This window comes from Aulonocara sp. 'chitande type north' Nkhata Bay, linkage group LG19, assembly GCF_057382095.1.
Source record: "Aulonocara sp. 'chitande type north' Nkhata Bay isolate Kocher_YH1m ecotype deep benthic linkage group LG19, A_spYH_male_GT1.1, whole genome shotgun sequence".
In the NCBI taxonomy this organism is placed as follows: domain Eukaryota; kingdom Metazoa; phylum Chordata; class Actinopteri; order Cichliformes; family Cichlidae; genus Aulonocara; species Aulonocara sp. 'chitande type north' Nkhata Bay.
In genome coordinates this window covers 25,470,296-25,496,246 of record NC_141362.1, presented here as the reverse complement: position 1 = coordinate 25,496,246, position 25,951 = coordinate 25,470,296, and the positions used below count along the sequence as shown (strand labels likewise).

At 37.6% G+C, this 25,951-nt stretch overlaps 1 protein-coding gene across 1 annotated transcript in view; it reads left to right on the top strand.

The window, feature by feature from the left end:
* LOC147307126 (uncharacterized protein C14orf132-like) overlaps positions 1-25,739 on the top strand; it is a 29,977-nt gene extending 4,238 nt beyond the window's left edge. Inside the window, exon 2 of the mRNA XM_086275549.1 lies at positions 23,088-25,739. Coding sequence (XP_086131675.1) covers positions 23,088-23,324 — 237 coding nt within the window. The 3' untranslated portion in view covers positions 23,325-25,739. The remainder of the gene's footprint in view (positions 1-23,087) is intronic.
* Positions 25,740-25,951: the final 212 nt, after the last annotated feature.

The following is a 25,951-nucleotide window of genomic DNA, read 5'->3' as shown; positions in this document are numbered from 1 at the left end:
AAGGCATAAGAAAATGAATCATTGTGTTAGAAACTGATGTTGAGGTCAGCCCAAGACAAGCTTCGCAAATATCCTGGGCATTCTGCCAGTCTCAAACGTGCTTCAGCTGACAGATCTGCCACACAGGGCAGCAAAACCCTTAAGGGTCTGCCTATCCAGTGGAGGGTGTCCCAGTGGCCTTTGCCTTTTACTCATTTTTTAGCTCTTCATACATGCACTATAACCACCTCTGACATATAGGGTTATATTTAATCCCCTGTCATGTCTATTTCTTTCGCTTTAAAATATTTTCATTACCTGGCCAAATTCATAGCTAAGGATGAGTACTGGTTTGTTTCCACATTCTCTCTTAGGCTGATTTGTCTCTTCATGGCAAGCCATCATGATTTCTCGTGAAATTATAGCCCCAAGTCATTCTACCTGACAGGCTTTGTACATCTCTTCTTGTGTTAAAGAGTACAGATGAGAGTGACAGGATGATGAAGTAAAGCGTTGTTGACAGCAGCAACAAGCAGACCTATGTATATAGACACAAAACCACTTTAGTTTATTTGCCAGATGACATAAAAAGCAAGTGTTTAAAAATGAGCACAAGCTGATAATTTAGAATTAGAAAGACATGCTGGAGATATAGCAAGATATGTTTGCGCACCACCACCCCTGGATATTGAGTCAGATATAGAAATTCAAGTTGACTTATTCGCAAACTAGATTATTTTTCACTAAACACAATTTTGGAAATAGACACAAAGTGTAAATCTAGGCCATTTTTTCTCTTTTCCTTTTTTTTAAACCCAACTTCATAAAAAAAGTCGAGTTACATAATGATATTATCTCACTGTGAATTCTCCACGAACTGACTGCCCCTATTAAAAATCTCCTGCTTTCTATAGTCGTGGCTAATTTGAAGAGCGTAATAATGTCACGGCAGCCTTTTCATCTTGAAGAATTTATTTCCCCTCTGGTCTTCTTTTGTCTGCTTTTTCAGCAATTGCTTTTACATGAAAGCTGTAGTCCTGAGATAGTGAAAACTTGCAACAGACCCAGATTTTCATGTGTCTTCATATTTAGAGGCACACAGGTTGAATGCAAACAGTCAGCTCAAGCAAATTACACGGAGCTGTTTGCATGGGGGGGAAAAACAATCAGTGCTTTAAATAGATGAAAAGCAGGTAATCGTGCTTTGATAGGTATGTTTTCTATTCTGGTAGCTTATCAAGAAATGCAATTTGAAGGCAGGTCACTGATTTATTTTCCTTTATTGTCTGTACATGCAGTCTTTTCTCATGTCTCTGGGTATAAAAATTTGATAAATTCAAGGACACAGAGAGAGTGAAAAGGCAGTAAACAACATTAAAAAGTTGCTAATGACAAACTCTTATACAAACCCTTAAGAGATGTTGCCCTGCTTGACACGTCTCCATTAACAGATGGGTTGAAGGAGAGGTCGTGCTCTTCAATGCAGGGCCACTTCGTAGTTTACTCCCACTTGATGGATGCATGTAATACAGAATAGCGGGGGGAGACGAGCATACAGTAGTACTGTGGGTTGGTGTTGTCAACTGCTTTTTATGCAGTCTTTCCTAGAATCAGATAGATACATTAATTATCTCATATCGAAGACAGAAAATGCTGAAAAGTCAGTAATGCTGCAGCAGGTGGTTAAATGGCCAGCTCCAGGTTTCCACCCTTCCTCTTTCTCTGATTTGGGCATAAACCACACTAGCAAAAATGCCACGAGTTTCCAATTCATTTCCCACCTGGCTGGCACTTTGTTGTATGTTCATTCCCCTGCTCGCTCGCTCTCTCTCTTTATCTCCACCGTCTTTATCAAATATCAAATAAAGCCATAAAAGTGCCAAAATGATATTAAAAGAAAGCATGCAAATGGGACCATCAAGTTCCTGACTAACAGGAAATTGCAAATCTCTGTTTTTGGCTCTCATTATTCTTGGAATGAAGCATGAAACTGCCTTCTTGTAGAATTCTTTAAACTAGGCAACAGTAAAGCACCTCCACCCAGTGGTACGACCAGTACATCTGTAGTAATGTATTTGTCCAATAAAAATAAAAAAATAATAAAAATATCTATTCACTAAGTCTGTCTTGATTAGTAAGAGCTCACTGCAGTGAAGTTATCAACAGGTGTAGTATTTCTTTCTTGGATGAAAGCTAATGTTATGAAACTATATATTTTTGTTAGTGACTTTAGCCTTTGGAAATCTAAACCAGGAGTATGTAGCATTTGTTAAGCAAGCAGTGCCTGCAGAAATCTCTGTGGCTACACATGGTTAATTAGAGGATGCTAGCTCCAATCCCCCTGTGAGCCTAAATTGGAAGGAGTGGATGAAAATGGATGGATGAATAGTGCCTTAAATTCTGCTGAGCTCTAAATTTAACGAGAAAGGATGCTTGAACACAGCCCATCTACTGCAGATGCAGTAACTAACATTTCAATCATTTCAGAACAGCAACATTTCAAAACAAACCAGCATTTTTACTGCATACTGGAGTCCAGTTCCCCTTGTTTTTCCCTGATCATGAATCTCTGCCCTTTTAGGAAAGAAGCCTTAAGGTAAAATATGGTCAGGAGAAAGAGCAATGGTTCCTCATCCCCTTTTGTGTGCTCAATCTTCACTGGATCAGGTGTGATTTATTGACCACCGAGCAAAAGTTGGGAAGAGATGGAGATGGAATAGCAATACCTGCCAGCACATTGCTGTTAGTCCATATGCTCAAAGCTTTTTGTATTGTGTGACACTCAAATGATAATAATAATCTGACATACAAGTTTTGTTTTGGTGTCACAGGTGGGATCAAAAATTATTTAGCTAGTGGATTTAATATTGTAATACATTAGGAGGCAACACGTTCTCACTCCCAAAGCGTAACATTTTACACTAGGTGACAAATCATAGGTATGTTACGCCTTTGGCCACCCAACACGTCCCTATATTACGAGTTCGGAAAAATTAGGAAACACGAGAACCGTTTGGAATGAATCTACACCTGTACATTTATTTTATTTAAATCGCTTTGGAAAACACTATCTAACGCGATTAAGGTGGTGGTTAACGTTAGGGTTTGGGCTGGAATACACGACTGGAACGTGTGTTACTGCAGGAGCGTCATTCTATTCGATTTCATGCACAATCCGGTGTGTAGCATAGGAACGCAGACGGTCACCTTTTGCGTTCCCATGGAACACCTCGTGACATGACAAATCGTCGGTATATTACGCGTCGGGAGTGAGAAGGGGGTGTAAGAGGGGAATGATCATGTTAAACTGATCTTAAATTGATCTTGAGTTGCTGAGGATTAGGGTCGTATCGTATCCCATAGTCCCAGAAAGTTGGCTTTGTTCATGTGGACTTTTCAGATGAAATCAACATGTTTGACCCTGCAGAAGTTAACTTTAGAAGCCTGAAATCAATCAGAAGACACACCCCCAAAAACAGGGGTGTGGGTCTTTCTATTTCAAGTAATGCTATATGTTTTTAAGTTATAAATTTGACTTAGCTATAGCCAAAAGCATACGAGTCAGCAGTAAAATGCATCCAGTGGTTGAAATTCTCTCGTAAAAGATCTATTTCAGTAAATGGAAAGTCAAACTAGAGATTTTTAATGGGATCTTCCAAATTCTTGTCACCAGAGGGACAAACATGTATTTGGCAACAGCTTACGGAAGGCTTACTATCTTGAAAATTCCTCAGATTTTGATTTATAAGTCTATCAATGTTATCAAACAAAATTTAGCCAAGTGAGACCAGATAATTGATGGATGTAGCAACAGTAACCAAGGGAGCCGGGGCTAAATGAACTGTCAATAACTGTCATATTACAACACATAATTTCTCAATTTCACCTTGCCATCTTATTTTACAACATGTTTGCACTGTAATAGCAAATGTCTCCCAGCTGTTTCGTACCTAAAATGAGTGGCTGCATATTGAAAAAAGTCCTGGGGTGAATGAAAGGGAGACTTGATGGACTGTGACAGCCAAGTATGAAGTAATAACATCTTTCCCTGATAGACCTATGCCAAATGTTTCTTATAGTGTGCTGCTTTAGATATTCTGCAAGCATCAATTATACATTTTGGCATGAATAATCTATTCCCCCTAGATAATTGCAAAGTAGCTTCATCAGCCTGTATTGATGTGTTTTAAATAAAATTAAGATACAATTTAGGGTAAAACTTTGAAGAGTAGTGCCTCGGCCTGCTGTTTGAAAATGAGCTTCAAGCTGATGCTCCAGACGTTAAAACGCACATAAAATGCACATCTGCATTCAGCTCATGAGCAGTTTTTTTTTTTTTTTTTTTATGAAAAGGAAACACGATTGGCAATTGTGGAGAGTTAAACAGTGAGTGGTTGTTCTGCTTTGGTGAATGGTGAATGGCAGAAGCTGATTACACACTATTAGTGAGGAAGCAGTGATGAATTATGATTGTAGTTAAACATCGCCACGGCTGCTGTAATATATCGGTATCATTATGCATTTTTGGAATCATTAGTATGCTAAAGGCAGTATAAGTGGGTCGTGAGTCTCCAACATGGCGTCTGTAGTTTTCCAGGAGAAGCCAGTTAAATTGTTTACATCTCCACAGTTTAAGTTAATTACCCGCTCGCAGCTTTTCCACAACTTATGTCAGCTGTTACTCTTTCCAAACTTTAAAACCTTACTGGCTTCAAACAATGCCTCCATAATAATACCAACAACAAAATCCTGCTTCTTGATTTGATCTCTTTCACTGGGCCTTACTCTTTGAGTGTGACCTTGGGTTTGTTCAAAGAAAGCAGCCCTAAGGCGAGTGACAAAGTGTACAAAGAGGCCTTCCCCTCCCTCCATTTCCCTCTCATTCAACTCCTCTTCAATCTGCAAAGGAGTTTAGGTTGTATACCACACAATATTACTTCACTGCTCACGAATACTGCTGCCTTAGGAGAAAAGTCTTCCTTTAGATTGGCTTCTAAGGCAACAGCTGACAGTCTCTGTTGTAGCTCTAGCCACAACTCAAGAACAGGCTGCTGACTGTATTTCATATGAAAACATATGATACCTCTCCCATTACAACCCTGGTTGTATTTTAGTACTAGCAGGGCCTCCACTGTCCTTGTGATGTTTTATATAAAGTAAATCTGGCTGCGACCTTCCCTTTCTGGGCACATACAACTTTAATGCCCAGGTAATGAATCAGGCACTTACAGTATGTAAGCTGTATTACATATGGAAGTCATTTGGCATCTCTGCTGGTATGCTTGATTTGTGGAGAAGTACACTAAGTTTGCATTTTTTTTTCCCTTTTAACATTGAATTTTTTATGACGCCTTCAAGGAGTTGTGAATCAGTTGTTGGCAAGTGCTTGAACCTTCTCTTAGCAGGTGTTTTGATGCATTTGAACTTCATAACTCTGTGTTGGAATCAACAGTTTCAGACCTAAGCTTACACCAAACTAAGAAGTATCACAATATTTTACCCGGGGCGTTTTACTCTAGCCAAAATAAGTAAATGGATAGTGAGGATATTCATACTGGAACATGTAGTGCATACGCCATATCAGGTTAGGCTTACGGCTATGCTTTAAGCATAGCATAGGCCCTGAAGGGTCAAAGCTGTGCAGTCTTATACTTTACTGTCGCTCATACTTGTCATTAAGAAGCGATGATATTGTTTGTTGCTGCAGTTACTGATTTCACACCTGAGTCCCGCTCACTTGCAGCCTGTACACATTCTGTGTCTCACCACCCACTCACTATTGCTCCCTGTCATTTGTATACATCTCAGAGTGCGAAAGTCAGAAATTATTTATTTATAATGATGACTGATGGATAGAAGGTCCAGAGACATAAATGCAAGGCTTTCGTGTGCATACGTGGGCTTTCGTGTATATCTTTCATGCTCATTTTTTTCCTTCTTTTGCCGTGCAATAATTAATGTAGGCTTGTCCAGATTTGTTCTGTCAAATTATTCAGAAACTAATGTGTTTTCATGATGCATTGTACATGCAAACATTTAAATAAACTCATACTGCGAGAATTTTAATAAGAACAAACAGAGAGGCACCACTGTAATGTAACTAGGCCAACATGGCACACACATGACAAATGTATGACATCCACCCACAGGGAAAATAACCATTCATAAATGCTGATGTCAACCTACAACAGTCTATAGGTTATACACTGTACTATACGAGTGTAGGCATAAGTATTCTCACTGCCGACAACATACACACTGAAGAAACATCGTCCTCGTAGCTTAAAACAGGCTTTGTGTTTTTTCAATTTTGCATGGATAATGAAATAATGCTTGCTTTTTGTTGTTTACTACAACATACAGCAAACTAAAAAGGCTCAAGCGTCAAATAAATATGACTGACCACTTTTTGCTCTACCAACACCAAGCCCCAAGGACAAAATAATGATAATAAAAAATACATTTTCACTTTGTACTTCAGATCCACTTAAGTAAAGGTCAACCAAAACTCATTCACTTTGCAGATCATTATGCGCCATGAGGCCACACTGACATAAACAGGGAAATCTAATTTTGGAGACTTTACAGCAAGTCCTGCAGCACTTTGTGGAGCCTTCTGTGTTTATTCTTGTGTTTGTTCACAGAACCCCTGTGGCCACTCTTTTTACACCCACACAATCTATTTTGATTAAATATATAAAAATATCAATATCAGCTGGCAGGTTTATGTTTTTTTTGTTTTGTTTTTTGAAAAAAAAAAAGCATAATACTGAGACTGTCATTGCAGAGAAAAGCATAAAATGTCTTTTGGCTTTAGTAGCCACCCATGGATACATTTAAATGGACTGGATATTATTAAGATGCTTTGCTTTTTTCTTTAGGGTTAATGTTAAAAAGAGGCATGTTTAAATCCTTTTTACACCTAAAGAAGCATTGAGGCCTTAACCTCACCAAAGAGCCCCTGATCACCAAAGCATTTATAATAACACCACAAAAGCACATCCCTGTTAATACGAGCAGCATAACCAGTTTAGTTGTGTTCAGAGCAGCGCTTGCATTATGGATGGGCCTCTGTATCCTGTAATTGCATCCCCCGAGGCTGAATTCTATGGATACACTTTGACTAGAAGTTACACTAATTCATACAATATTGGTAATGAAAAACGTAAACACCCATGTCACTAGTTTTAAAGCACGACCCTTGTTGAAAATTGCAAAACAAATGGAAATGTGTTGAGCGCTCACAGTCAGCTATCCTAGTGTGCTTCTTTCCTGCTTTGCCTTGAAGACAGGTATTTTTGGAGTTTTGTAACTACAATTTTCTATCAGTGTGCAATATGTGTATGGTTGTAATTACTGGAAAAGAATTGACAAGTAAATGAATAATTGTAAAATAGCAAAGTGACTTGAGGCAAGTGGCCCCTGTTAAAGTTGGTTCCCCGTCCACTTCATGGTCTGCTGCCAACCCTGATTCAGAGGTTAGGGATATTTTGCTGGAAAGCATCCATTATGCTAGCAATACAATACAAAAATGCCTTCCCAGCAGGAAAAAGGAAACTAAACCATCCATCCATCTTCTTCTTTTACAGCATCATTTCCCTCCACCCGCTACAGGGTCAATGAGGGAGGCTGTAGTCTATCCCAGCTGTAACAGGGCAAAAGGCAGAGAAGCTGGAGTACCCGGAGAGAACTCTTACAGGCAGAAGAAAAACACACAAACTCTACATAGGAAGGCTCTAGCCTGTCTTTGAACCTACGATCTGCTTCCTGTGTGGCAGCAGTGCTAACAAAAGTCAAATCAATTTGATCAAAAAACAAATGTTTATTGCTCTTGACTTGCGTATTGTGTTTGCAGTTAATCTTGAGGAAATCAAAGTACTATTTACTGTGTAACAGATGGATCACTTTTCTAGTGCTTTTTGACAACCATTCGTACCTCTTACATTATCCACCTCATCGGTTTTGTCATTTTATCTTAAATTCATACATATATGAAAAGAATATATGAAAAAATGTGAAAAACACATAGCACAGAGATGACTTTACATTTGCAGTTTACATTTGACAGGAAGTGTTGGTTCTTAATGCTCTGCAGACCTGAGGGCTGCTCTGACGCAACACGTGTGCACATAAGTGGATTACTGTAGGTAGGGGATGTTTGCTCTGATAACCCACGTTTAAATCACATTATTATGTCATACACATACACAAGCAGTATTTATACCAGCAGCCATGTGGATGTTGATTTATATTATACTGCATATTCACAAACAAAGAGAGAAATTCTCTTAATCTGCCTTAAAAAAAAATCCTACTGCCTTTCAGTCACATATCCCAGTAGCTTTACCTTACAGTAAGAATAAACAAATCAAGTTGCTGTTGTTATAAATATTTATAATTTAAATTTTTAAATAAATATATCATGGTGTGGGATGAAAATAGATCATCTTAGCTGTGAATTACAGAAATTAATAAGACAGGTCATTAAGTAGAGAGATGCACAGTGCATACAAATTATCCAGAGATGTTTCAAAATGCATCCATTTCTCTTCAGGGATATACAGTGATACACATAACACACAAATTGCACGAATAGCATATGAGGCTGCAGAATTCAAATGTGACTACTGACGAATAAAGTATAGACAAACATACAAACCAATAGCCATGCTTCTATTCAGGCACTGGTGATCGGTCCTAGAGAGGTACAAACATGGTTAGAGATGAACTCACCAAAACAGAAATAATTTTGTTTGGGGAAGCCAAATGTGTACAACAGTGCCATTTGTCTTTTAGCTTCTTACCGTCACCCCGTGTGATTTTTGACTGTGCATTAAAATGTGAAAAGCAGATTATGAAAGAAGACAAGCTTATTTCAACAAAGTATCCTCAGTAAGGTGAAGGAGTACCTCCCGCCACATGACTTCCAGAGAGTAAGTCACACTTTTATTACCTCTTCCTTAGACTATAGTAATTCTTCATATGTTGCCTCTGATCAGTCGTTACTTTGTCACCTGCAGGCTGTAGAAAATGCAGCAGCTCACCTTTTGACAGGAAAGGAACTGCGTGATCACATTACACCTACATTCCAGCTCATTTCAGGGTCCAGTTTAAAATTTTATTACTTGTTTTTAAGAGTCTCAGTGGTTTTGGCCCAACCTTATTTAATTGAACGTTAGCAACCTTACACTCTTACGGAGCACTGACGTCTGCAAGCCAACTGCTTTTGTACATTGCTAGGCTCAAAAGCAATGAAGAGAAAGCCTTTTCAGTAGCAGCTCCTCTGGAGCAATACTCAGTCTTTCATCCATTGTAAAGCACTATTAAAAACCTACTTATTCTCACTTGCTTTCAATTCTAGCTGAGCAGGGTACCCTGGCTTTTATTATGCACAATCTTATTTACTTTGTTTAATTTTATGATTTTTTTGTGTAAATGTGTTGTATATTTAGTTACTCTTATAGTGTTGTTTTAAATGTGCTATAGAACTAAACACAAATATATTTAAGAAATCTCTTAAAAAATAGACCACAAGTTGAGGCTGGCATAATATTTAACCACCAAAACATTTTTTTCTAATATCTGTAATTTGCCAGCTTAATTGAAAATAATAATGAGGTTTACCGATTTACAAAAAAGCAGTAAAGTCAATGATTATGGAGCAGCTTGCATACACTGGTGGATTAGCCTCAACAGAAACATTTAAAAAAATGATTTTGGTAATTAGCAGCACTGCTAATTTAGTGCAGCTGTGGCTCAAATCTTTCATTGGGTGGTGATCTAATAAATTAATCACTGTATATGTACATAAAGATTTGTAAATACAGTGAGATGATAGTGTAGAGTGTGAGTCAGTAGAATCCTTGAGGAGATAACTTTTCCGCCTATATAAGATGAGTGACTCCCATTCCCATGTCACTGAAGCCTCTGGGATTCAGGAGGAAGAAGATATGAGACCAGCAATGACAAGGTCAGAGCAGTCAGTGACTGAGGGGGAAAAGGATGTCAGGAAGAACTCTGGCATCCAGACCTCATTGAACCATGACCTGGAGGCGTTGAGTGTGCAGGTGTGCACAGATTCTCAGCTTTTTAGGATTTTAAAGTGAGAAAAGTGACATGAGGTGAAATTGAAGATGAATTATTCATGAATCCTCACAAACGCTTGCTGTAATTCTGTTAATATTGTTGCCGCAACAATATTACCGTTATTACTGTCGCAAATGAAATTTAGTCGTAATGAGAGTCTTTTACAAGCTCAAGCAGAGGAAGTGAGATTCTCAAATTAGCCTACAGAGCAGATGACAATATTCTCATTGTAACCACTGTTGGATAAGTTCACCTCATTGTTTGTGTAACATTAGACATTAGATTAGTCTCCTTAAACAGCAAACCTCTCTTTGGGAAGACTTGCCTTTACAGTACAATGCATGTGTGTGTATGTAACACAGACGGGAGACAGAAGTGTGCATAATATGAAATGCGAATATTTGAATACTGCAATTTGCACATCATTATTGATAATTACAATGATATCTACCTTGATATAATTTACAAATGCAGTAGTCTTAAGGTACGTAGTCATGTGGAGGAGAATGTGGTTCCTTGAATCACTGACCCTGAGATCGCTTAAAGGAGAGCTACTCGTCATTTCAATAGCTGAAAAGATGATTCTTCATCTTATTGCCAACTGCTTTGTACTTCAGATAATGAAGTAGATGTGAGTCTTTCTGCTTGGCCTGTATATTAAGAGTAAGAGCAAAGAAGAGCCTGCCCTGCAGCACATCACCTCAAGCCTTAGTCTTACATGAGCGGACACTCAATTCAGCACTTTCGTCTCTGCGCTTGGTTTCTCTGTAGTGAATGAGCAGACATGGATGGAGATGTAGCTGTGGCTGACAGCAGCAACATATACAGCAAGTGCATGGTCTTTTCTAATCTCTCACAAGTGTTCCTTATATACACATTCAACCTGTTTGCCCTGATACTTACCAGTAAAGTTTGAGAATGAAAACCAGATCACTCTATGTACTGAACTTTATAGATTTTACTGAGATTGGGAAATAGAATAAACTCTGTCCTTAAAATCTCAAATGCAAATTCAGTTTAACTCTTCTAGATTTGACCATGATAAAGATTATTTAATCCTGTAAATGAGCCCAGATGTTTGTTTGTTTTTGAGGGTACAGGTCTCTACTCGTTATTTGCTAAAGAGTGTCTCTGAGATGGGCTTATGGTTTGCATCTTTTTTTTTTTTTTTAGAAGACTGAAAATATGACTGAAATGAGTTAAGGCACAAATAAAAACCCTGTAAAAAGTCATGAAAGTAGATTTGCTTTGAGATTTGAGTTATCAGTTCACTTTTATGATCTTACTGCCTTCATTTGCCTCATATGGTTTTGTAGAAAAGGGTAGCAAGTTAATCAGCATTTATTGTGTCCATATATTGTGACAACCTTGCTTGAGGTGGAACAAAGACAAGTTCCTGCCAAATGCAGATGCAACAGCTCCACATGATTCATCATCTGAATTATACAAAGAAATATAATAATGTTCCAGATATTTTTCAGCTTACACAGCTCATACAAACATAACAAAGCTAACGAATTTTAATGAGTGAGTATTTTATTTGTATGTTACTAATCTGCCCGCATTCATAGTGGGTGTGTCAGTAATTAGTATACCACATCTGCAGAATTGGCTTACTTGTACCTCCAAAAACAAAGGTAGCAGTGGCTAATTTTTTTACACAGATACATGGATATTGATTAATTTATTTAAGAAAATAAATCTAAAAAGCAAAACACTTTTGAAAGACTTGCCTGCTTTGTTTGTAAAATGAAGTTAATGATCCAGCTCACAATTCTTTGTGTAAAGGCAGGAACACAGCATCTCAGGCAGTTTTAGACTTTGAGGAATAATGTGATGATTTGAATGCTTGCATCAATAACAATTATGTGTATCACGAATAGAGCCTAAAGAGGTAGTCAGCACATTAATCATCTAAATAATAGAGCAGAAAAAAATAGATTTTCTAGACTGCCAGCCTCTGATTTGATCTCTTCAGTTCGTTAAGACTTGTTTTGGAGGATATAGAAGTGAAATCCTGAGTCATCTTTTAACTTTTCAGCTCCATTTTCCCTTATTTCTGGTGTTTTTTTAGGTGCTGCTGACTGATGCCATTTTTAGCTTTAGGATTTCTCCTTGTTTTGTACCTGTGTGAACCTTGTGAGTAATGGATGAAGGTATAACAGACCTAGATAGGCACTAAACATACCTCGACTTTAAGACTCCCCTTGATATTTGATGTATAATCAGCCAATTCATCTCAGCGTCTCTGAATAATTGTCTGTCTTTCACTCTTTCTTGTTGCTATAAATCCTTATCTGTCTGCTCCTTGGTGTGATCTAGTTGGAATAAGAAATCAGTCTTTGTTTTGGTGCAATTTAATGTTTTGTAAGCTGATGGATTTAGTTTAATCTCACATTATAAGTTTTCACACTACTGCTAATTACAAATGTGCGAGTAGCAGACACTGAGTAATTACCCCCAGATGTGAACATGCATTATTACAGATATTGTGTTTCAAATAAATGTGGCCTTTTTCTTTAGCTGTCCTACTTTTAATGCATTGTGAGTAGCAATAATGGGGGAAAAGAAAGGTATAAAGTCGAGGTCAGAGACAAAACCAGGAACGCTGATCATTTATAATATCTAAGAAGTATATTAAACTTTCTTCAGTCCTGCTGAATTTCCACTGACCTGACAGATTGATCGAGGCGTCAAGTGAGGATCACTTGGGCTACACTTGTTCTATTGAGTTATAAGATTTATTAAAAAATGCTGCTGGGCTGCTGAGACAGGGAAAATCAATGAAAGCAGAGGTGTAAATCTGACCAGTAGGAACCAAAGGGGTTTAACACTACCGTGCTGGTGAAGAAACCTTTTAAAAACCCTTAAGATTTATGGTATGACTACCTCAATCTGCTACAGTTTACTAAGGAATATGCTAAATTCAAAGTTTTTTCTTGGTGCCTACAGCCCTATAGAGAAGAGTGGTCAGAGTGGTATATTTATTTACTTCCCTGATTAGTACTGTAATTCAGTTGCATCTGTAGAGAGCTAATGTTACCAAAGCCCAAAGTCAATATAGTTCTGCAAAGCACGCCTCCAGAATCTGCAACTTTTTGTTGTCAGATAAGGAAACAAAAAATATTCTGAAATTGAAATGTAATGTAATACTCAATGTATTCAATGTAATACATTTTAATACTGCCTAAAGGTTTCTTTCTATGAGATCTGTGCTGGCTCTTTGCAGGCTATTTGTCTGCAATCTGGTGCTTTCACGAACTCACGAATCTCTTCATTGCTGACTTTAACAATAATACATCTGCCTGCTTGAGAGTGTTGTAACCAGGTCAGTGTAGATGTTGCAAAGCTGTTTTTACCATAGAAATAATTCTGTCATCCCACCCTCTATATGTCTACTGTGGTCTTTCGGGGATTTGGAAGTGGCTGAGCTATCAGTGCTTTCCTTCTGCTAAAGAAAGTAAAAGATTGTTCATTTGGTAACTTCAAAGGTTTTCTTCAGATGTTATATCTGCTTCATTTGTTGTGAAACAACATGGAAAAATGCTTCAACTGGCCATGAAATTACTCATTAGTCATTAGGCCTCTGAAAATGGGGTAATATGCATAAAATAACTTTAATTACTAGAGTTAACATTTATTATTTGATTTCAAATCCACAGAGGTGGTGTACAGAGAGAAAATGACAAAAATTTGGTCTGTTTCCAACAAAGTTTGGACCTACATAAAAAGAACTTCTTCATTTTTAGGGGTTCAGTAGATTTAAGCTATAAATCTGAAATACATCAACAAGAATGAGAGTCCACAGCTGTGTTATGAGCTCTGAGAGAGAGTATTTAGGCACAGCAGTGTTTCAGATAAACGCTAACATCAGCATGCCAATATGCTAACAATTACATTGCTAACAAGCTGATTTTTAGTAGGGCTGTGTCCAGAATCACTCAGTCTGCTGTGTCTATCCAACAAATGATGTACCTATATATACATTTTGATGTTGTGCAGATATTGTAGCCTGTCATCATCACTGGTACTGTGGGATTCTGAGTGTAAAATTTGTTCTCTCAGTAGACTCTTTACTGCTGCCCATATTCATTGCTAATGAAAGCAGCAGGGTGGCGATGTGAGAAACCTGCCAGCCTTTTAGAGCAAGTCACATCTGTGCGCAGTTACATTTAGTATCTGTTGCTGGATGATCTCACTGTTCCACCTGTTTCACTTCTCTGAGAAGAGCACTGATTAGACAGGATTAGATTTAAGTGTAGTAATACATGTCTTATGCATATGTACAGTTTTAGGTCATCTCACCACAAAGGTGGTTTCACTGTAACTTAATGATTAGGCATGCTTTCAGCAACTATTTTGGGGTGTGGTTGATTGACATCCTTATGTCTTTGCACATGGGTGAACCAGCAATAAATAATTCTGAAGAAATAAATGTCACTTTCAATAAAAGTCATATTTTAGTAACTAAAATAACTGTTTGAAATCATGACATTCTGATAAATATTTAGTTATACTCCTTCAAATAAACAGTTTATTAAAAATGTATTATAGGAGGTTTGGGCTTTGGACATCAATTTTGGACATTGTAAAAATAAATAAATAAAAACACCCTTCAGTAGAAAAAAAAGATCTTTCTGCCTTTTGATGGTGTGTGATATTCTCCGTGGACATGTTTAACTAAATCATGATTTCAAAGCAGAAGAGCGTTTGTCTTCAAGCAACAAAATAACTTAATTGTGAAAATGTTGAAACCAAAGCCAAGATGGCTGTGACGACTGAGAAAATCAACAACTTTGTGTTTTCATTGATTGTGCTTGACTTTGCAAGCACAAAGTCAATTCTGAACGCAGCAGGGATCCACTTCTGTGCCTGTTTGTTCTCTAAAGTACTCTGTTGGGTCTGTGTTTCCACAAACCCCGCTAATTCTAGAGACTTATTCATCATGAAGAAAACAAGACAGTCGATCGATCCATTACTTGCGCAAGGGAGGCCTCGTCTGTGTCCAGCACGACAATGACCCCCAATGGTGGCCTCCTCTCGCTGCCTTTTATTGACAATCTTCAAACAATAGTTTACAAAGCACCTCCCCTTGCAACCCCCCTTTGGTTACATAGACAAGGCACTGTATGTAAGTGTGTGTGTGTGTGTGTGTGTGTGTGTGTGTGTTACCTCCTGCTGACCAAAGGGTCATAAACCCAGGAAGTTTACATCAAAAGAAACAGATCTTTCAGATAGGATGTATCTACAATAAAACCTCCCCCAGCACAGAGTGGCTGGAAAGGTGGTCAGAATCAAAGGAATGGCTTTGATCCTACTGCTTAAACTAAGACTGTACAAATTTAAGAAACACAATGGCAACATTCAACAATTAGACTTAACATACTCCTTGTTTTTTTGTTTTTTTTCTTCAAGAGTGCAAGTATTGAGTGTGATTTCAGTCTAGCGTCACTACACCGGTCAACAGTTTTTCAGAAAAATTTCGGCTTCTGAGATAAAATGTGCTGCTTCTTATTGACTTTTATGTGATGAAAAAGAACTGGCTATCTTTTAAAAGACTGTATAGTTTTTATGTACTTTTATTTTTTATTTATTTATTTTTAAATGTATTTACTTTATGGACCCATGTCCACTTTTTTAGATGCATTTTATTCATCATAAACTGTCTGTCCATATATATATATATAGTAATTTTTCATCTTGTTTCATTAAATAAGAATAAAAATATAATAAAACAAATAAAAATGATAAAGAAGGACTGAATGTAAAACATATTACTACTATTATTATTAAGTGTGGCAGGACTCTGTTCACAGCCCTGTACTGAATTTATTTAGAGCCCCAGCCTGGTGGGCCAAGTCAAAATGTTCTGTCTAGGTGTGACTTCATTATTTACTCACAGTATTATTACATCTTTTTGGATGTCTCCAGAACCAAACTTTTTTATTATTTAACAATGTAGGACACCAATGCAAGAAATATAAGGATTATATTTCACCTGTGCAAGTTCTTTATGCCTTTTCAGCATCACATTGTGAAGAAAATAAACAAATATATTATTTGTGGGATATTTCAGTCTACCTTTACTTTGCACATGCTGCGTCCACACCTACGTGGGGGATTTTTGAAATGCGGCTTTTTCTATGCTTTTGGGCCTCACTGAAAACAAAATGTTTAAAAACTCCTGCCAGGCTGGAGATTTTCGAAAACTCAGTTTTTGCGTTTACATGTGGACGAGGAAAATAGAGATTCAGTCACACGTCAAAGGTGTGCGCCTTTTTTTGACGTCACGCTGTGCGCCACGTTATTATTTACGTGAGATGAATTTGTTTATGCTTTTCCTCCCAGGCTTCTAGACTTCTGATTGGCCAACATTTCTAGACGGTTAGGATCATATTGCCACCTGTTGCTTTGGCATTCTCTTAACAGCATTTGACTTTGTTTGTTGCGTTTACATGTGGACGAAAAACTGCACGTGTGGATGGGATTTTTTTTTTTTTTTTTTTCAAAACAGAAATGGAAAAATACCCATGTACGTGTGGATGTAGCCACAGATTTGCTGCAAATTGTAAGGTCAAATTTAAGGTCACAGGAGAGGTCAAAAGGTCAAATAGGAAAAAAAAGTGTATTCGGATTTCATAGTTGATGCAATTCCAAATCGTAAGAGCCCAATTTCAACAAAATTATATTAATTAAAAAAAAACTTTTTACCAACATTTCAGCTATTTTGGCTAAAATTCAGGTATTAAATAATGTTTTAGTCATTTTTACTGCAATGTAAAGCATCGTGTTCAATTCAAGTGACTCAAAATTTGGGATAAATAAACATCAGTACAGGAGGGGCACTGTTGCTTCATTGCAAGAAGGTCCTGGGTACCCCAGCCTCCCCCACAGTTCATAGACATGTTTTTTAATTAGTGCTTCTGAATTGTCCGTTAGCATGATTGGTTGCACTAATATTAGATTGACAAGCTGTCCAGGGTATATACTGCCCCCTGCTTTGTGACAACTGGGAAAGGCTTCAGCCCCCCGTATTCCTGTATTGGATAAGTGGAAGTAAATGGTAGGGTGAAAGGAAAAGTTTGACTACATTTATTTCCACTTGACCAGTGGATTAATGCTGAGAACCACCTAGTTCTATCTGATTTTGTTTTAATGGTCATGCGTGAGTGCTTTTGTGGTTAGGTATATGTGTTGGTTTCTCCACTCTTCAGAGACATTTGTTTGGGCTTTTCTTATCTGGAATAAAAACCATTTCAGTTCAACACTTATGGTGGTTTATCCCCCAGGAGGCAATTACAGTCCATTCTATTTCACAATTACTGTGATCATCCATGTAGGAGGACAGCTCTAGGAACAGCTGGGACGAATAAATCAAAGCTGTGAGAGCTGAGCAGGTGGAATTGTACATTTTCACTGTATCATCTGCTGTAGATTGTAGTTTTGCTGCATGGTGTGTTGCACAGGTGTAGCCATCACTCAAAGCCAAGAAGGTGTGAAATATGCAAGTTGGGCAATTTCTCCGCTGTTATTGGAGTGAAGTTGTGTCCCAACTTTTTACTGTTTTAGTTTGTGTGTGTGTTGATTTCATTTAATATAAAAAAAAAACAAAAAAAACCACAGATTCAATTGGTTAAAGATGAACAGTAAGTTGCATTTTTACAGTTTTTTTTTCTCAAATTTATTTTTTTTTATATGCTTGTTCATTTGGTTTGTTATCCACACTCCTGTACTGATATATGTATATACGTGGAAATGTGTGTGAGTATTTTTTTCCTGAGGTGCCTGCAACAAACCCATTTGAGTGGCGTAAACTAATTCCATGCCACTCCAAGGATGGAAAGTTACACTTGAAAAATTTAGTGACTGCATGTCTTTTCCAAAACAAGGTCGTGTTGGCTTTGAATAATCCAGACCCCACTCTCAATAGCTTTAATTTTAACCACTTCATTTTCTCTCTTCTTCTATTCCATAGCTTCTGAATCCTAGCCCTTCGTGTTCAAATAAAGGATAAACATCTGCACAACATTACACAAAATACTACACTATCATATGTATTATCTGCACAGCTGGTCCTTTGAATTGAAGGAAAGAAGCTATTTGCACTTTTCGATAGCTACTGGAAATTGGGAAAGCGTGTAAATGTATCCAGGAGGCACAGATGTCAGGCAAATGTATTTGTTTAGCTGACTCAAGGAAGTGAATCATCGGAAAGTCAAGTTCCCTACTCCATGAATTTGATACATGCATGTATGAAAATGTAGCCATATGAAATTATATTTTGTGGTCTCTCATTTTCAGACCTCGTATTTGGCATTTTTGAAAACAGACATTATCACAGAGGGGGAAACAGAGAGTATGATTCTGGTAGGATAGCCATAAAGTATGCCATAAGCCATAACCTTAACAGGAATCTGTTTACTGAGGTCATAAATCAAGTGAGAAGTCAATTTCTAATAGACTTCTGTAAAATCGGGCTTTTTTTTTTTTGCATCAATTTTGCAAAAAGTAACGCATTATGTTACTTGTTTATTCCCAGGAGAAAGTAATTTGTTACACTACTTGTTATATTACTTTTGCATTACTCTACAACATTGGCCTGGGGTGCAATGTCACATAACTACCAATTAAAACCTAAACCTTAGGCTGTAGTCTTGCACACCAACATAAATCTCTATCCAAATGAGGACACACAGTATCTTTATTTTACTGTTCCATAGTTGGAAACCAGGGCAAAGAGTGCTTCATTGATTAGACTTTAAGGTAGAATGAAAATGAAAATAATATTCATAAGTGTGCATGGTAAAAAAAATACAAGTTAGATTTTTTTTCATGTATCCAACCATCATGCAGATAACTGCCACACTTTTGAAATGCAAGTAATGATAGATTACAAAAAACACACTATCTGTAAAGTGATTATTGAATTTAGTAATGTTTTATAGCATTGCATTACAAAAAAAATGCAATGTGATATCAGCTGTGGTAGAAAGTAATATTACAAATTCCAAGTTTAAGGCATTTCCAAATCAACTTCATTTCTTAGACTAGGAGGACAAGGAGGTCTTTTTTTTTTTTTTTTTTTTTTTTTAAAGCAACCATAACAAGTAGGTTGGAAAATCTTAACAGACAAATCTGATTACTTGCAAATAACAAACAGACAATCTCTCCTAATGACTGCATTTTACTCCAACAATGCTGAGTAAGGCGTTTAGTGGAAGAAGTTAGCTTTCCTAGTCCACTGCTTTTGTCAGCTACAAAAAAAGTACTGTGCATTAAACAATTGATTTATTAAACACGTGACCATTTACGATGGGATATATCAACCACAATGCTATGAACATACCCATCCGGTGGCTGATTTTATACAGTCATAATTGTATCAAGACAACGTCTTGTACCACAAGGCCTTCAAGAGTATAGAGAAAATATTACAGTAATTACACAAGTAATAACTTTTTTGAAAATCATCTTTTTTTTTTTTTTTTTTTTTTTTTTTTTTTTTACACTGTTTACTTTGTGGTTGAAACACAAATATCCACAAGTTACAAAACAACCAGAGAAATTAGACTCTTTTCACCTTTCCCAGTGGGATACTCTTGAGTGCTGAGGTCATTTGTAAGGTTTCAATTTGGTACCAAGATGGTCTGAAAGTGGCTGAATGTGGTTATTGAAGCCATTTAGCCACTTGTTCACTGTTATGTTGAGGAGATGAATGTTTCCAAATATCAGGAAACTGTAGTCAGTACTAGAGCTTTATCCTAGCAGTAATTCTTAGGGGACGGCCTCCATTTCCTGCCTAAATGTTCAAATGCTATGGGATGCATGTGACCTTGAAGGTTCTAATTTCCAGTGATCCATTAGTTTTTAACTGCTTGATGCTCTACTCTCATATGAATGAGCCACAGAGTAATTGTGGACTTGTAGTTATAGAAGCAGTCCCACTTATCATCTGAACAAGAGGTCCAAACCTAGGGGATCAAATATTTATATTAAGACGTATTACTGAACTAGTATTTCACACGCTTCCATTATCCACTTCACTTTATTAGTATGAATACCCACTGATCCAGACAGCTTGCTAATGAGTTACCAATAAATAAAACGTAAAGGTAAAGAATGCAGACAGCGTGGCACACATCAGTTATTGTCTGATTGAACATTAAATTAGGCAAGATGGAGGTGGAGCTCTGAATGCAGGATAAGGTTACAATTAAGGTAGTGTCTAGAGATTAGAGTGAAATAATCAAATCAGTCACTTTTTGAGGAGAAAGGTTGGAGTTGGCTTGTAAAGGTACAAGGTAAACAAATAAACCTGTGGGACAGTATTTGAAAGACAATCCACACAGATCACTGTGCATGCAAATGTCATTAATGTCAGTTGTGTTGCAATTGTAGGTTTGTTTTAGAGACATGGTTAGATATATAGTATGACATTTTTAGGTGCGGCCTTGTGTAGTGTGGCTCTGTGACAAAGTGGAGGAGCAGTTGCAATGCTCTCCATTTGTCCCATATGGGTTTACCTTTTTTTTTGCACATTGTACACATTATTCTGTTTCTATGTATTTGCTATGATTTGCTATTTGTTAAGTAACATTGCTTCACTCACTATCCCGGGTTTGTTTGTGTAAGCGTTTTGTTGCCGGCAAATCAAACATTCTGCAAATTAAGACAAATACTAAGTTATGTTTCTTTATATTTTATTATGTTACTGATTAAGTCATTTGTTCATACTTACTTTGTTTGTCTTTTCAGTCTTCATAAGGGTCAGGTGTGGGGAAACGCCTGCCTGGCATTTCCTCATTTTAAAGTCCTGCTGATGTCACATATGACATCAGCAGGTCAAACCAAGTGGAGGGGTTTCTTTTTCCATAGAGATGCTTCCTTTTGTTTGTGTTAAGGTTTAAAGTGATTTGTTGAATGTTTTTCCTTTCGTTAATACTGCCATTTAGTTGTGTAAATGTGCATGTTAGAAGTGTGTAGAGGTTTTGTGTTTTTAGATAATCTGTGTAGAGTTTTAGATCCCTCAGTTGAGTGAGTGGTACTGGCTGGGCAATTGGAGGGAAATTGATGGCCCTATTTAAAGCCAGTCTCTACCAGATGCAGGAGAGAGGAGAGGTGAGTGGTGTTACCAGAGCCATGGTGTGGTGAGGTTTGTTAATTGAATTGTGGGAAGTTTTGTTAAGTTATACATTAAGTTCACTGTAAATTGCTCACCTCTGGAAACCTGAAATGTCTGCATAGTCTGCTTCTCTACCACCTTCCTTGACGTTCGTGCCTGACTACTTCACAGGCTCCCACTGATTCTGATTTGCATTACATGTTGTTCGTGCAAACTTTTAATATAAAAAGAAACGTTAAAATGGAAAAGGTTGATTTGAGATGCCACAGTGGGATGAGTCAGCACTTACAGTGACAGAATGGAGGGCAGAAAACACAGGTTGCTGGACCTCATGCATGCCTGTCTACCCCCATCATGCTCATGTGAACAGCAGGCGCTTTACAGGATGTGTCATGTCATTATTCACCACCAGGGGCCAATGAATGGAGAGCGGCAGAATGCTTTCTAAACAGTGTTTTCCCTTGTGCGAGGGAAAGACGAGGTGTGTGCGTGTGTGTGTGTGTGTGTGTGTGTGTGTGTGTGTGTTAACGTCTTTGTGCATTAGCCCGTGTTCGGGAGAGAGAGTGAAGGTAAGCAAATGAGCAAGAGAGAACGTCTGTGTAAGCGAGCACTCAACATGCCTCCGAGGTATTTTTAGAATGGTTTTTTTTGTTTTGTTTTTTTGCTCTTTTTCCCCAACATCCTCTGCAGAGTTAGTTCTCCAGTCAGACAATATAATGGTCTGTCATGCATTTCTCAATCATGCACGTTGCTAAAGCCAGAGCGTCAACATTTATAGGACTCGGACTCCTAAGCAATGAGTCATTTTCAGTTGTCATGTTTGAAATCTAATTTTCATATTTATCAAGCATACACACATGCTGTGTTTTAAAAACTTATCCAGCAGTATCTGAAACTAAAAGGACACTCCATGCCTGTTTAGGAAACTTAACCAATTACCTTACAATCTGGCATGCTGGGTTTGGAGGGAAAGGGCATATTTGTCTTGGAGGTTTGATGTGCTGCACTCAAAGTGGGGATTTATGTTTTGTCTATGTCAGATTATATTCTTTCATCAAAGACAAAGTCACTTAAAAACATTAATATTCAGTTGAATTAGATGAGAGACTACAGGCAATGCTGGGAGCTCGGTAATAAATTAAATAAATTTTTAACTTTCTGAAAAAGGTCTGAAGCGATAATGTCAGTGCAGTTAATACGAACTCTTTGGAAGAGGAGGCCCTAATGGGACATTTGTCTACCATCATTTTTCAGACAGATTTTGTGCAACTGCTAAAGGGAGACAGGGATAATTCATGGTGAATTCTGATTGGCTAATTTTCTTGACCTTCTAAGACATGTCGAAAGTTGTGAGGTTAGTGTGTTGGTGAATTTTTAATGACAGATTTTCAGGAACGTTAACAATAAAAATAATGATTGTTATGAAATCAAGTAATTTTCACACTGATTCCTATTGGTGAATTTATACCAAAATATTGTGTTTTACAGTAGAAACACAGGCAAAATAACTTTATTATTCAAAGCCAGTAATTGCACCTTTACATCAACATTTTTAGTTTTATTACAATTTATATTTACATTTTCACAAAAGGTTTCGTCCATACCTTGATATACTAAAAGCAACAGTTTATTCCTAAAAGCAAAAAAGATGATTGTTTATGTTGTCAAATAAACAACCAAAATCCGTCTGAAAAACTTATTTTTAAATGGTTTATGAATTTGTGACCTTTTTTATTCAATTTTAATTTGGGAGTTTAGATTTAGATTTCAGACTTCTTTTCTGCATGAAATGTAAGAATATACCTACAATCTTGTAATGTGAAAATAATTTTCTCTGCATCTCCCTTGAGTGCAAAACTTATTTTGTACTCTCTCCTCACTTTCCCTTCTCCCTTCCTAGATCCCTGTAATGACAGGAGCCTTCATGGACTCCTCGCCCAATGATGACTACAGCGGCGAGCACTCGCTCTTTAACTCCTCGGCCAGCGTCCATGCCGCTGCCTCAGCCGCCTCGGTACAAGGCCAGCAGGATGAGCCGCAGTCCATGTCCAGCGATGCCATCTGGCTCTGGATTGCCATCATCGCCACTATTGGAAACATTGTGGTGGTGGGCGTTGTCTATGCCTGCACTTTCTGATGAACACATGCTGACAAAGACAACCCGCACACTCACACATCCTGCTTTTTCTCAGTCTCCGGACCCCCGAAGGAGGCTTTGTAGACAATCTCTCGCTCTCTGTGTCTCTCGCTGTCTTTCTTTTTATCCCTCACACTTTTTGGCAGGGAAGGGGAGGGACAGACCTGAGGGTGTAAAAGTAGCGATACTTGACAGTGACATATACACTGCTATACTTCTTCGTTGAGGGGAAAGACTGAAATTTGGCAGCATTTATCAGCAACAAGCACTTTTGAATGCTACAGCTTGAGAACTTGAGAATAAGGTTATGTGCACAGCAACTCTTTAGTTAAAAACAGAAAGAAATCTTTGCTCTCAACCATTAATCAAAAGGATTTTTTTTTTTAGCTTAAGTTTGTTTTCGTGTTTCTGCTCATACGACACTCACTTATTATGTAGGAGGGAGGATGGATAATTAAATGGGGCTTAAGATTCAGGTTGAACTGGGCCATCTGAAACAACCACCAGATAGTTGCTAAGCAATTTAGGACAAAGCAGCTTAATTATGCCACTGAACAGAGATGGTGCTTGTTAAAATATTTAGAAAGTGTTAAAATATCTGCAAGATAAGCAGCACTGAGATTCTCCTATATGCTGATGAAACGGAACATATGGTTATAATGATCATTAGTGTATTTGGTGTCTTTCTAAGGTGAAAGAACAGGAAACTGCATTCATTAAAGACACTTAAATTGACTGTTACAGCAGTGGCATGTCAATTACACAAAAGTAATTTTTATAGACATCACCCCATGGAAGTGCATGTGCAGATGTCCAGCAGAGTCAGATCAAAACCAGCCAGTTCCCCAGTACACTCTCACAAGAGCTTGATGTATAGCACCTCTGAGAATAGAGGAGCTAACTGACCTGTGAATTCACAGCGAGTGAGTGGGCATGATTTATCTGCTTTTTGCATGCTCTATCCTGATAACTCTCCTTACCCAAAATAAACTGGGTATTTCCATTTGTGAGAATGCATCTGAACTTGACCATCTCATATTATCCTTTATGTGTGAGAAAGGCATCTGGTTAGTGCGCTGACCAGATTCTCATAATAGTGAGTTAGGAGTAATGACTTGTTGTCGTCATGCCCTTAATGTCAAATTCCTTCAGTAAAAGTGGCTATTACAAAATCTAATCATATTGTCATAGTCTGCTTCGATAGGACTAGATAGATGTGAACAAAATGTAATTAGAAGCACAAATCAAATTAAACACACACAGCTTTTTTCTCCTGCTCAACCTTTTCCATAGTTGCTTTTTCACCTGTAAGCGATGTATTTCATCACCCAGCAGCAGAAGGTGGAAGTTTCTGATATTACAGTTGTACTGTAAAAACAGTAAATGTATGTATCCCGAAATGATGTAACACTAAGCAGAGCTGTGGTAAACCTTGTTATAAATATGTTCAGCTATGTATGAAATCTCATATATAGTTGTCCTTTAAAATTTTCACTACTGGAGGTCATTTGTTCTGTGTTAGTGTGGATGGTAGTGCCAGCTTTTCAGTGGCAAGTAGTTCTTGTCCTAAAGGGGTTACAGTAACTTTACCTTAAGACCCAAAGATACAAATTGGTTTTCACATGAAACATACCATACGATGCACTGCACTTACACTGAAAATGTAGCTAGTAGGCTTTGATCTGCTAATTGATGTTTGTGCTTTGGTTAAATGTCCCTTACAAGCTGCAATGGAAAATTATACAAATATGGGCCTACTAAAGTCGGCAAGTTGTTTTATCTGTCAACTGTTCTATTTTTTTAGTATGATAAACTGACTGTTTTCCATAAGCCTTGATTATACTCCTTTGTGGATATGAACACAGACAGCTGGGGACAGTACAGCCGAATAGTCATTCTTGTTATACTTATCTGAAGTTTGCCGCCTGGGGCGCGTGCGTAGTTGGTGTATTGTAATGTAAAGTCTCCAAATTAGTCTGTGTGGGTCACAAAACATGGCAGGCATGTGGATAGCCACATGAATCCTCAACCTCACTGTCTGCTGAAAAATTTGACATCATTTGGACCCAAGTGGACCCACGTTGAAAGTATAATCAAGGCCTTAGAGGGTTGATAGCTCTTTGCTCAGACAAGTCATGTTTTCCTGGGATTTAGACATTACCAGTATATAATCCAGTCTTGTAAACACCATAACTGTTCAAATGTTCATACACTAGAAAGAAAAAACTGGCTTACTGTATGTATTGTACTATGTAAAGTAAAATTTAGACACTCAATTACTATAAGAGGACTTTTCAAGCCTGTTATTTTTAATAAAGTGTTGATGTAGAAATATTTAGAAATGTTGTAAACCACATACACAATGCTCCTTTTGTAAAGACATGCTACTATTAAAATTTATGTACTAATGCAAAATTGGCTTTCTGTATTGACTTAAGAAGCACACACTTATATTTACTGAAATGTCACAAAGATGGATTAAAATGCAAAATATGTGGCTTTGTACGCCGATTGCAGAAACAAGAATTTGTTTCAGTTTCATCTTCAGCTGAATCACCTGGTTTTGTTCTCAGTGAAGCCAGTTCTCTGGCAGACATCAGTGCTGTTTGCTGCTTAGCCATCAGGTG